Source organism: Buceros rhinoceros, unplaced genomic scaffold (genome assembly GCF_000710305.1).
Source record: "Buceros rhinoceros silvestris isolate BGI_N320 unplaced genomic scaffold, ASM71030v1 scaffold14520, whole genome shotgun sequence".
Lineage (NCBI taxonomy): Eukaryota > Metazoa > Chordata > Aves > Bucerotiformes > Bucerotidae > Buceros > Buceros rhinoceros.
In genome coordinates, this window is record NW_010391431.1 from 49,047 (window position 1) to 62,570 (window position 13,524).

General features: G+C 43.0%; 1 protein-coding gene across 1 annotated transcript in view; it reads left to right on the forward strand.

The window, feature by feature from the left end:
* The window catches only part of ADAMTS17 (ADAM metallopeptidase with thrombospondin type 1 motif, 17), a gene marked incomplete at its 5' end in the record, with an annotated part of 84,236 nt that overhangs the window by 47,034 nt on the left and 23,678 nt on the right, over nucleotides 1–13,524 (forward strand). Inside the window, 2 exons of the mRNA XM_010141768.1 lie at nucleotides 1–159; nucleotides 2,148–2,283. Coding sequence (XP_010140070.1) covers nucleotides 1–159; nucleotides 2,148–2,283 — 295 coding nt within the window. The remainder of the gene's footprint in view (nucleotides 160–2,147; nucleotides 2,284–13,524) is intronic.

Below are 13,524 nucleotides of genomic sequence, written 5' to 3' on the forward strand. Positions count from 1 at the left end.
TGCTGTTATTTCATGACCAGAATTATGGAATTCATTATGAATACACCATTCCTGTAAACTATACTGCTGAAAACAGAAGCGAGCCAGAAAAGCAACAGGATTCCTTGTACATCTGGACGCACAGCGGATGGGAAGGGTGCAGCGTGCAGTGTGGAGGAGGTAAGGCCATTTGGAAGCTTGGTGCGATTTGCTGTACGGTGTTTGCAGGCACCATCCGTTAGAGACGGCAGAAGGCAGCGTTGCCAAAGCATGAAGGAAACTGGCCATGGAAATGGCTTTTGCCATAATGAACTCAAATGAGAGCTCGTTCTCACCAGCTCTCTCAGCTCTCATCCTCATCCCCACAGTTAATTTTCACCCAAAGTTTTGGCAGGGACACTGCTCTGTCAGCTTGTAACCACAGGCTGGAACTGCACCTGGGTTAGTGCTCCACGGATGGCTCGAGGCGCTGTGTGCAGCCCCATATCTCAAGCCTCCGTCACATTCTTGGAGCAGAGTTTTCACAGGTGTTCAGGCATGTTCACTGAAAGACACTTTCTTCACCAGGGATGAAACAGGGGCAGTGCTGCTGTGACAACTCCTGGCGAGTGTGTCAGACACTCAGCGTCGGGTGGACTTTCTGGGATTACGTGAGCCCATTGCAAATCACACTTTTCAACTGGTGCCTAGGATGTGCTGAGACAGAACTGCTGAAACCCTGGGGAGAGAGAATTGATGCTGCTGAAACCAGAGACTGGTTTGTCAGCCACTGTCCATTGAATTTTCAATGCTGGAAGAAGCAGGTTTTTCCCTGAAAAAAATGTATCATTTCCATGCATTCTTGCCAGTCTTTCTTCACCAGCAGATATTATTTATCGTATTATATGACAGGAGGAAAGACTGTTCATCGTCATGTTCGCAGGTGCACTGCCCTCAGTGTACTGCAATCTCTGTAAACAGAACTCATTACCAAATGAACACTTACTTTTACTCATGTGCTAAAACAATGAGTTCTTAGAGCCATTAAACCCTCACATGAATGAGTAGGAAATTAATTTGTGGCTCTCTTGATGTGTGTTGCAAGCCTGCCGCATATTTGGATCAAATCAGTACCTGGCAACATGGCTCCCACTGGTAGTAGCTTGGATGGCAATTGATCTCTTTATGTTTTGGTTGTCGGGTGCCTTCACCACTTATCTAAGCTGGGAAGGACCTTTTTTCCCTTCCATACAGACTTTTTACCAAATTTTTTATCAACAGAATTTTAGTTCTTTTTATTATCTGCTGTAGATCATGAATAAACTTAATTTGATGCAGACTCAAGGTTACAAAGAGGATCTGAGAAACCAAAATAATTAGCAGTAAGGCAGAGTCACATGGTGCAGGGGTGGCATTTTCCTTTTCGCACTGGGTTATTGTCATGCCACCTTGTAGCATGGCTTTCTTGATGTCACGCAGTGGAAGGCTAAACCCTGAGGGCCGCACTGCTGTGTTGTGGTGAAACTCCTGGTGCACAGACAGTTTATGTGAGAAATGCTGACTGCTGCTGAGATGTCTCCTACTGGCAGGGTTTTTTAATGAGTATATCTGGAGGACATGAAGATGAGAAATAATTTATTTTCTTGGCTTGATTTCACCTCTTTATGAAATACAAATGAGCCTAGTGTATCACTCTTGAACCCCAGTCACTCCTTTTCAACCTGGTTGCTCCTGACTGGAGAGCAGCAAGAAGCAGCTGTCCTGTCATTATCTGTCACTGAGGGGCGGATGGTTGTGTGGCTTCAGCTTCCACAGCTGGCGCATCTGTCCCAGGTGATTACAGGGCACAGCTACGTATGGAGGAGGAACCGGACATGAAAGCAAATTGTTTTCAAGATCATTTCCACATTAAACACTAGAAAGAGAAAGCCCAAGGTGTTGTTCCTGTGAAGCAGTCAATTGCTCAGTTATTGGGGAAAGATTTGTAGCTTTCTGAAAAAACAAACCAAACCAGAACAGTACAAATGTAATAAGATTGTTTGCAGAGGTGGTAGGTCTGCGTAGATTACAGCTTGTAGAGATAGGAGAGAGCTTGTAGCTTTAGAGTTTTGGTTGGTTAATGAGTTGATATGGGTTTCTTCTTAGCCACTGGTTTCCTTTTTCAGAGTTGTTTTCTATTTGACTTGTAGGTGAACGGAAAACCATTGTGTCCTGTACTCGAATTATTAACAAGACCATGACACTAGTGAATGACAGTGACTGCCAACGGGTGAATCGCCCTGAGCCCCAGGTCAGGAAATGTAACACACCCCCCTGCCAGTCACGGTAAGGAGTTAAAAGCTAATAAAACCCAATATCATTTTTCTTCACAAATCGCCCATTTCCAAAGCTTCCATCTGTGAACATGGTGAAAATGTATAAAAGTACTGGGACACCTTGTTAGCCATAGTAACCAGCTGTAATATTCATTTCCTTTTGTTGAGCAGGTCAGAGTTTCATTACCTCAGAGTTCATTTAATTTGTGGCCAGTAGGGCCAAATTCCGTGCAAGCTGCCTTCATGCATTGTTTGGGGATGGTTTTCTCTTCCTCTTGGCTGCCTCCCGGGTAACAGAGTAATTTTCTTGGACAAGAGTGCAGTGACTGCATATCTTACCTTTTTTTGTTAGTTTGAATCAGCACAGAGTAGGGTCTGATTAATTGTCAAACAGTGCTGCAAAAAACCCTCATGAACAACTCACAGCCTTTAAGCTGCTATAGCTGACCTGCTGTGTTGCCTGCCTGACCAGTATTAGCAGAGTTCAGACTGGGAGTCTCCAGGCAAGGAGCGTCCCTTCTGCCTGTGGAGTTTGTACAGTGTCTAGCAACACCTGCATAGTTTTGGAAACAGACCTGAATCTTGCTAAAGTCAAGAAATTATGCTGAAACACATTTTAGATGCTTTCCTTAGTAAAAGTGCTTTTCTGCATCAGTAGGGGTAATTAGAGGTCTAATAGGAGTAAGTTCTGAAAGTAATAAAAAGCTCTCTAATTTAGCAAGCACTTTTAGCCAAATTGATTTTGATCTGTGCTTTATAAAAAAAGACATTTCTGGCCAAAATGACAAAACACAGGAAGGCCAATTCACTTGTTCAGTTTGTTTGCCAACAAAATAGTTCACTCTTGCTCTGCAGTAATGTTTAGCATTGTGAGGTAAGGTAGACACTCAACTTTTGATAGTAGTTAGAATATATAATCAATTTAAAATAAAGCTCAACTATGTCTAAAAAAGCTTATTCACAACACCCTGCCAGCTGTTGCATCTTATATGATGAGACATGTGAGGGTAACATGCCAACAAAGCTAATACTGCTGGCAGAAACAATAGGAAAAATGAGGAACAGCACGCTTCCTTCTAATTAGACCTGCACTCTAATTAAAGTGCCCCGAAGCGGGGAAATCCAGGGTCAGGTAATCCATCACTAAGGCTGGGCTGTTTCAGGTTTCAGTTTCTCTGCACTGCCTGTTAGCGCTGCTGTACAGCATTGTGGCTGTACTGCTTTCAGTGGTACTGTAAGGCATAACGAGACACCCCAGGTGCTTCTGGGTGTGTAAGGAGAGCCAAACTCCCAATGACTTCAAGGACACAACTGTCATTTCCACGAGAAAGTTTTCTGAATTCAGTGATGCTGGAATTTCTGTCACGTTATTCTCTCAGAAAGACAGAAACAGGGAGTGTCTGCTTGTGTTTCTGCCCTGGCATGAAATATTTCTTGTAAACCTTTTGCAAAGCCATAGGGAGGAGACTGGAGTGATCCAGGCAGATATATGGAGGGGTTCCAGGTGGTCGGGGGGAACAAAAGCGACTTACAAACCTCTGGAAGAAGTGGACAGCTTCTGCCTCTAGCTGAGAGCAGAGAAGGGAGGTCTTGGCCATCAGATCTATTAGAGCCATAAGACCCACAGTGCTGTTTCTCAGTGGGATGACCCTGAGCCCTTGGTGAAGTCTTCTTTATTGCACATTTTCACCATGACATTGCAGTGACAGTGGTTTGAGTTAAGTCATGCAAAATCTCCTGAGGAAGGAATACTCTGTTCCTATATCCAGATTGTGTTCCTTTGGGATGACATTCCAAGGTGTCTCTTCTTCTGCATGGAGTTACTGGGCAATTTAAAGCCACAATTTAGCACAGTTCCCCCAAGAGCAATTAGCACTGGCACAGGGACACTCTCATTTGTCCGGTTTTTTTTAGAGCAATGGCAGCAAACACTGTATGTGCTTAGTACCCGGAAAGGCCACAAAATCCTTGCTGATTATCTGATAGACCACACTCCCTTGCTCCCTCCATGTAGACTACGCTTTCACACTTAACATGCTTTTAACTGGAAATGTTTTCAGAAGCACATTCTCTGTGCCTCTGTAGAATTTAAATTTCCACTTGCGTTTGCCCACCCAGATATTAGAAGTGCATGCTTAGCATATTCTCTGACCAAGAACATCTTAAAGAAACCATTCTCTTTCACCATGTCAATGCTTTTTTTATGAGCCCTGAATTTGTTTTAGGGTTTCAAGTAAAATTATTGTAGCATCTTGTTACAATAAGGTCCTTTCTCGTTTCCACTCAGACCTAAGCCCTTTACCTGAGTTCGGGAGAAGAAACAATGCTTTCCTTTCTGTAGTAAACAGGTCTGTTCTGTGCATTTTGAACTACATTTACACTTTTACTCAAAACTTAAGAGAATCACCTTACTGACAATTTATCTCTAGGAAATAGTCTTATGGCCAGCACAGGAGTGGGTCATAGGACACTCAGTCTCCATTTCTCTTTTGGATGTGCTGTGTGACTTTAGTTCACTGCCCCACACTGTCCCCTTGCTTCCTCTCTCAATCTGTGTATAATCCGGATTGCAAACTCTTTGGGATGGGGTGAGATCATGTTGTGTAAATGGAGGAGGAGGAGGAGGCTATTCCTGTTGAGATTGTAATAAAAGTAAAGAAATGATAACCCACATTATATGTATATAAAGTGATCTGGAAAAAAAAAAGGGTCGGCTATGAATAACAGAGTCTTTCTTCCAGCACAATCCCAAAGTGCTTTGCAAATTATGGATCCCTTTGAACTTCAGCCACCTCTTGGGAGAGCCAAATATCGTGGGGCAGGGGACAGTCCTTTCATGAGGCCAAGGAGAAGATTAGAACTCTGCAATTGCAACCCAGCATCTGAAAAAAACAAAGCAGGATTGAAAAAAGGATTGGTTACGCTGACATGTTTTAAAATTAAACGTCAGAGAACAGAGTTTTCATAAGGGTTTTGTTGAAACTGGCAAAAATAAAAGAATCTTTCATTCTTTATTATTGTTACTCTTTCACCTTTTAAAAAAATGCCTCTTTTTCTTCCTATTTTATTTTTTATGTTCCTTGACCCTCTTTTTCCATTAAATTCTTTACAGCTTCCTTTCCTGTCCCAACTGCACCCTATTAGCACCTCTTTATTCTAATCCTTTGCCTAGCTCTTTAGATATTTTTTGCAAAACCCTGCTGTAACCAGATGGAATCTGGATTCTTGCATGCGGTGCGTATGGGTTGTTTCCAGCACACTGAACACCAACCCAAATATATAGGCAAACCCAGCACTGGAGCTGGCACAAGACTCAGAAATCACAGATCACATCAGCTGTTATTACTGAAAACACAGGTCGGCCAGTGGCCACACACTTCAACATGTGAATGTGAAACTGCTCCCCTCTAATGCAGGAAAAGAACCAAAAACACATGAGGTTTCCCAACTGTTAGACTTGTAATGGCTTGTATGCAAACACTGTTTTTCCTCCTTTTTGCTGTCATAGATTTTAATAGGGTTTGAGTTCTTTCAGCGACCTGCTGAATACGTGGTGTTCCTACACAGATGCTTAACAGCAGCGTAAAAGCCAGAAATCCCCGCCTTCATCTACAGAGAACGACAGGAGATCTGAGCGCTTATTTTCACTGTTTAGGACTTGAAAGTATCTCCTGAGTCCAAGGGTTAGTTTTCTGCTACTACCAGCAGCATGTCAGAGGCTGCTTTCCATAAACTTGTTTTACTCCATGCCCTCCTTCCCTCACTGGAAGGCTCTCGTGTGACCTCGCTGTTCCGGTGTGTCAGCATCTGTTATTTCTAGCCTTAATTATTCATTGTCATTTTTCAGCCATTTCTTCTTGCATGAGCTCTTTTCCTTTGCTCATACAGTGTTTTCCCTCCCTAGCTCTTTGTCTTGGGCTAAGTGCCATATTGTACAGCAAACCAGTGTATCTCCTCCTTCCATCACTTTGCTGGGCTAAATCCACTTCTTTTCTTTAACTTCTTATTGGATCAGAGACTGTGCATAGATTCTTCATTCCCTTGGTCACCCTCTCTACTAGTGCTCTAATTTACATTATTGAGATTCATAATTTGAGTGCCTAGATGACCAGAATTGTATGGAGAATCCCAGTCTCAGTCCAATCCAGCCCTTGTACAGTTGCATTTGTACTCTTCTTCGGCAGTAACTCTCCTGATATGTGCTTTGCTTTTTTCATGGCTGCATCATGTTTGTGGCTTACAGACATTCTAGGTGTTTTCCTTCTCATTTATTTCAACATATGAATCCTACTTTAGCACAGAAATGCTTGTTGTTGGTCCCTAAGCACACAACCTTGCACTGCATGCTATTAATTTTCATCCTATCTCTGTTATTGCAGTACTCAAGGTTATTCAGTTCTTCCTGTATGACTTCCTAATCCTCTGTTGTATTGAGAGTGCTTCTAGACTTTGTATTGTCAGCATTTTCCCCAATTTTTCAGCAGTTTTCTTCTTTTTGTGCCAAGGTCTTTAATGAACATGCTAAATTAGATCAAATGCAAGACAGACCTTTCAGGAAGTCCACTGGTAACTAATCTAATTTGCTATCATACCTGATATATTCCTGTATAGCTGTGGCAAGCTCTCACCGCTATGTGAATTACGCCTTGATATTCGTGTTTCCCAGCATATCACCAGTTTCTCCAACTTATATAAGTATTTCCAGTGTTTATTTACGTTACCGTCACAGGTAGTTGGGGAGCAGAACAGTTTTGAATTTATTTTGTGAAGTGAAAGTCTTGCAAATAGTAGAATTTGGTGGGGAGCAGTATGATGGAAAACTCCTTAAGAATGTCAGCAAATTGCTTGCAGGACTGGATGGAAATTATACTAAACTGGAGGGACATACTGGGAGTGTCCGTTAACTGAAGGGACTGAGCTAGACATATAGTGGTTCCAAATGGATCTGTTCTTTCATTAAAGCACTCAGACTCTTTTGGAATCTGCACAAATGTTTATCATCCATAGGATTCAATGGCATCAAGTTCAAAACCTTATCTGTGCCTTGTGCTAAGAAAAATCTCCTTTGGTGTGTTTTGAATTTGTTACTAAAAAAAAAAAAAAGAAGAAGGAACAGCCATGGGGAGGGTTTCAAATCATTTTAGCCTGGAAATCTGGCATAAATAGTGATGTTAGCACCCTCTGATCCAAGGAGGCACCACGTAAGAGCTCATTTTGAAGTACTTCCCAAAACTGAAGTCGGGGTCTCTAGAATCAGTTCGAGCTTAATGAATTTGCCAGGACTGTGCTGGACACTGTGCAAGACACGGTGGCTGCAGACGGCTGAGCGAGCGGGCAATGCTGCGCTCTGGTGGCTGCTCCTCGGGGAAACCATGCTAGGCTGCCAGCGGTGGGCAGCTGCAGCAGGTCTCCGGCAGGTCTTGCAAGAGTAGAAGCCAAATGCTGTAGGCCAGAAAGTCTGAGACACTTCGGGGTGCCTTTGCAAGTGTGTAGCTGATGTCCTGTTGAGGCCTTCTCTGGTTACCCCCATCCACTAGAAGGAAACACTTAGTCCAGTCTGTAGGCAGTTCATTAAGTGCAGCAACAGGCAATCAGTAGTTAATTAGCTAGCAAAAGTCAACAAAGTATTTTCCAGAAAATACAGCAACTCAATTCAATGAAGCAATTCTGGAAGAGAAGGAAGAGAAGGCTTGGAACAGAAAGTAGAGTAGAACAAGGAGGGCTTATTGGCTGCTGCTAAATGCGTTTACATCAAATAATTCAAGATGACTTGCTAGAGCAGAAGTTAATTTGCCGTTAGTTTTCACATTCAGTCATGAGACAGGTTTTGTAGCTTTGGCGTAAACACCCAGGCTGGCTTATGTGGCTTACCTGGCTTACAGGTTTTGTCGTTAAAATGTTTAGCTCAACAGCCTTACAGTCAAACGCTTCCTTGTTTTAAAATATTAAATGATCTGTACTTCTTTGGTTTGAGACTCGCCAGGCCAAGTGCAGTCTTTACCCACAAAGGATTAGCAGGGTAATCTAGCAAAATACTTAATTATGAAATTTTCTCCTACTGCTGCCTGCTGTAAGGCTCTTCACACTGTTTGCATCCTGTGGTGAGAGCTGAGGAAAAGGCAGGGAATGGAGCTGGGCACCCACTGCACCATCAAAGATACTCCAGTCATGGATCTAGGGTGGGAATAACTCACTCCAAAAAGGCTCTGAGAGTGCTGATACTCTGTGCCTTAGTGTAGCGAGGCAGCTGCCAGCAAGAAGGACACCTTCTCACACCGACATCCTGCTGAGTCCTCTGAAACTGAGTGATCCGCCTGATTTGGGGGAGGGAGGCAATGCCTGCTGTTTAAAAAAGCTTCCCAAGGTGCATGTAAATCGTAAAACATTGTTCTATGGCTGATCTTATAATTGGTGGGAAATTAAGAAAAATAAAGCTGTCAAAATGATAATCACTAAAGAAAAAAAGGAACGTGTGTGAGTGAAAGTTGGCAAGCCTGTTAGCAGAATGACTACTGTACTGGAAAATTACTGAGCACTGTTTATAAAGGCAATCAGACAGGAATGTTAGTCTTGGAGTCCTACTTTCGACATCAGCAGCTGTATTATTCTACTAGATTCCTTGTACTTTTTTCCAAAAAAACCCATAACCCTTCTAGTGACAGGGTGTGGCACAACCTGTTCCCAAAAGTTCCCAATTTTGATTCACCTGAGTATTTTGACCCCAGTGTAGCAGAGATGTGGTGGAGTTTCAAAAGTGTGTAGGAGAGAAGGGTACAATAGCAGGGTGTGCGTATTTCATGGAAATCCTGAGTCCAGCTGTAAACACTGTTCTTTTGCTTCTACAATTCAAGCGTGAACTTAGTTTGATAGCTGTAAGCAAAAAATATCTGACTGTCAGTTCCATGTGACTGATTCGCAGAAATCTTTTCCAATTCTCCTTGCTAAAATTATCCAGTGTGAAATTCTGGCCCCTCTACAAGTTGGTCTGATTTTGTCTAAGACCAGCAGAGCCACAGTTTTACCTGGGAAAAAAGAGGAAAGAGCAACTTTGACACAATTTGGCATCAAAAGCTGGTGCTAAAGACAACCAGTGCTAACTAGACATGGAGTTATCCTCACTGTACATTAATGCAATGGTGTATGTTAACCCAAAAGGTGTGCAAGAAAATCTGTTAGAAATAGATCCCTTAAATTACACAGCTTTACATTAGTTTATGTCACAAGTGCTTTTTCAAACTAGCTTTGTCTTGTTTAGTAGCAAATTTCCTCCGTTAGTTTATTCAACAGTAGTACAGTTCTAAGAAAAACAGGTTTAATAAAAACAGAAAAAATTATGTTATTGCAAATGTGTCTTTGGTCACATCCAAGCTCTTATTGTGAAAGCAGAGAAATTCAATTCAATTCACCGTAGCACTGGGGAGGGAATGGAAGTCACGCAGTCCCTGCAGGTATTGAGTGCATGTGCGTATATGCCATGGCTGTTTAGTTGATGAAACAGAACCAACTTACAGGGCCCAGTCTTCTGCAGGGCTTGAGACAGGAATAACCAGGTGAAATTTAATGGGCTGCAAAATTTGCCCTAGAACATGTAATGGCTTTATGTTAGAAGAGGCTGCAAATCTCTGGAAAGTGACCTCATGTCTTTTGATTGCACTCCTCTGCCCCATCCTTCAGCCTCAACCCATTTTATCTTCATACCATTTTCCCCCAAATCCTTAGCTACAAGTCTTCATTTGCAGACATTCATCTCCTCTGGATGCATAGTACTGTAGACAATTTTTTTTTCATAGAGAATATGGGAGTCTTAGGCAAGTAGGTAGAGTGGATAATGCAAGGTTAATGATTAATCCAGACCACAGAAAGATCAAATGACGAACTGAACCTCCAAAAGCTATTTCAAGTTTGCTCCAGGGGGCTGCCAGATGAGTGTTGCCAAAGCAGATTAGAAGAACTCTCGATTCCTCAGCAGAGATACTGAGAGGTCAGAGGTTGAGGAAGACTCAGAAGACAAAGATTTAAAACAGCCCTCTCAGATTGCACATCCTGCCCATCCCAGCTTTTGAGGCTATAGAAAAACACACCCTTCTGGGCATTTCTTAGCTAGAAAGACAGACACTGACTGGGTTAAAAACTGTGCTTCAAAGCTCATCACTTTCTTCCTGAATCTAGCCATCAGCAGGGATCATCTAGCTCTTGAATCTGCTATAGAGATAAGATTACAAAAAATAATACCATGGATAAAGCCATCCCTCTGGTTGTGCGAAAGATAAGTGTGTTTGTCACCTCAATCAGTGCTTGCTGGAAAAATTAGAGGCTCTTCAGGGACTCCAGCTAGAGCACTCATAGGCTCCAGCAGAAGATAGGTTATAACCTGGGAGGGAAAGACCAAACCAGAAAGATCTGTGGTGTCAAGCAATCCCTAAGATCAGTTTACGGGCTTAAAACACAACTGGAAGCCCAATGCTCTATATGATATACACAGGGCATAGTGTACAGCAGTTAATTGGCTTAGTTAATAGTACAGAGCTAGCTTGGTGTGCGAGTCAGAACACTGGAATTATTTCTCAAGTTGTCGTAAGAAAAATACTTTTTTCAAAAAATGAAAAGTAAGTCTCATTCTTAAACAGTGTAATGTAACAGTGAGCATAATGAGGTACTATTTGTACATCACATTTTTCTTCCCTGGGTGAATATTACTTGCAGATAGTAATTATGCTAATACCTTACTGCACATTCCTCTACCAAATAGGAAACTGGCAGAGATTTTCATATTTAATCACTGCATCCATAAATCCCTTGTCTTTCCACTTGGGTTCTGAAGGAAGTTGTTGAAATATAGTTGCAGTGATTCCGTGTCATACAGACACTAAAATAATATTTTCAGCTGCCTATGAAAGAGGCTTTGGGAGGACTGTGGGGAAAGATCAGGGCACTGCCAGGGCTACCTGCAGGACTCACATTTACTTGTTTGCCAGATCATTTTTACAAGCCAAACAGAGATTTCATTGAGAGGATGAAGTTTTGTTGTCAAAGTAATCATCCCCTCAATGCCTTTGAAAATAGCCTACTTTACTGATATTATTATTATTAATATTATCATTATTCAACATTTAATCTGTCACTTGTCTCTTGGATATGAAACTAAAGCCACCACTTTAAAATACCCTTTAAATTTTAAGTAGTTTGATTCCATGTTAGCAGCAGTCACAACTAGGATGGAGTGGGCTGTGAGATCTCTGAGATCCCTTACAGTATAGCCCCACCTTATTTGGAACCGTTGGGCTCAGATCAGGGATGGTTGTAGTGGATCAGTAGCTGAAGCTGGCCATACTGATGCCACTCTGACAAAAAATCTGGAGATCTCATTGTCAACACAGGCACAAATTTGGATTGATTCCTTGGGGTTTGGCTCATTCTCTGTGCAATCATTCCTCTCATGATAATAATATTATTTGGTTTTTCTGTGCCAGTTCTCCAGTTATACTCTGTTGTGTCTGTGCTAGAGCAGCACTAACTCATTCGTTCATGGCTTGGCTTCGCGAACAAAGATCTGGGAAGGGCTTTTCCCACGCTCACTGCAAGCGATGAGTGCGCCCTTCGGCCCTGCGCGGTGGATGTTTTAGGTGAGGCGCAGCGTGCGCGGAACTGGCTTCACCCTTTACACCTGAGGTTCATCTGCCAGGGCCTAGCGAGCTTGGACGGTGACAGCGGAGTCCTCGGGTCGTAGGTTTGTTTAGAGTGTCCTTCTCTTAGATGGAGCCTTACAAGGCTAAACGAGCTCCATCTGCCCGGGTTTGGAGTCAGAGTTGTCCTTCTCCTAGGGTTGTTGCCCGAAGGCTAGTGAGCCCATCCTGCCCGTGGACACACTTTGTCTGACCCTTCAGTTGAGACCTGTCTGGCACCGGAGGCACATGCCACCACCAGCACAGCTCTCAACCTCACGAGGGCACGCAAGCTCTTTCCCCACAACAAGGGGGTGCCCGTGAAAGAGAGCACTAACTAGAGACCACTGAATGGAGCAGAAACAAGGTGATTTCTCCCCTCCACAAGAGAACAACAAAAAAAGGAATTTTCCTTCCTGAGATTTTACTTCTTAAGACATCTTGGAAATAGCTGGCGTGCTGCATGCTGCCCATCCTAAATGCAAGCTCGCAGACAGCCTCTGCCAAGAATGTGTTTTTATCTTTCTCATTTGCCTTTGGTCCCTTTCCCTTTTGCTTTTGCTGGTAGCTATGGAACACAGTGAGGATACAGTGCTGAAGTCACTGTCAGCTCAGTGGAGGCTGTACAGAAACCGCTCCTGGCCCTGTGACTCACATTGAGCTCATAAAGCAAAGTCACTCTTTGCCCCTCCATGTCCTTGCTGAGCGTTTCCTTCAGATAGACAGATAACTCCCTCCCTGTTTGCTCTGACAGGGCAGGGTCCAGCTGATATCACAGTAGCCTGGCTATTCATGTGCATGAACGCTGATTTCTGCACTCCAAGGATATTTTCATCAGTCTTTCATCTCTAGTATTCAATTACCTAGCTGGCATTTTTCCATTCCATAAGCAAAATACCAAGCACTCAGCCACTGGGATGCACCAGAACTACTGTCTAGAGAAACACATTTGGTGTCTTGCCAGCTGTTTCAGCCAACGGAAATCTGCAGATTTGTCAACTACTTTAATGCACAGAAACATGTGAGCGAGGCCGTGTTCCACAAAAGACAGGTGGCCGGCGTGCCCAACCCCGTCCTGCTCAAACCAACTGGCTTCTGCCTTCACTGTCAAGGCAGTCATCGGTGCTGTCTCAGCACACCAACAGTCATAGCATTTGGCAAAGGAGTTCATGACAATTGCACCAAGTGAAGATGTTTCTACAGATTGTGCTGAACTGATATATCCCTGTTCAGGAATGAGAAGGTGGAAAACAGTTGTTTCATTTGTTTTGGAGAAGTTATGCAGCACTATCAAAAGAAATGTGGTTAATACATTGACAGGTCTGGTGCTCTGCCTGGATGACAGAAGCCTTCAGCAAGATGAAATGGTATTTCTGAACAGGCGTGTTCCCGAGAGGTCTTATTTGAGCCACTTATCATAATAGAAAACCCCGGTCTGGGTGACAAGTAAGAGATTAATGGTATAAGGATACCAAACTGACAGTCCTAAATAACAGGCTAGAAGGTCAATTACCTGGTGAGAAAGGCACGATAGCCTTCCGGTGCACAGCACCTACATAGTTATTGTTCCCATCTTTCACTTCATCCAG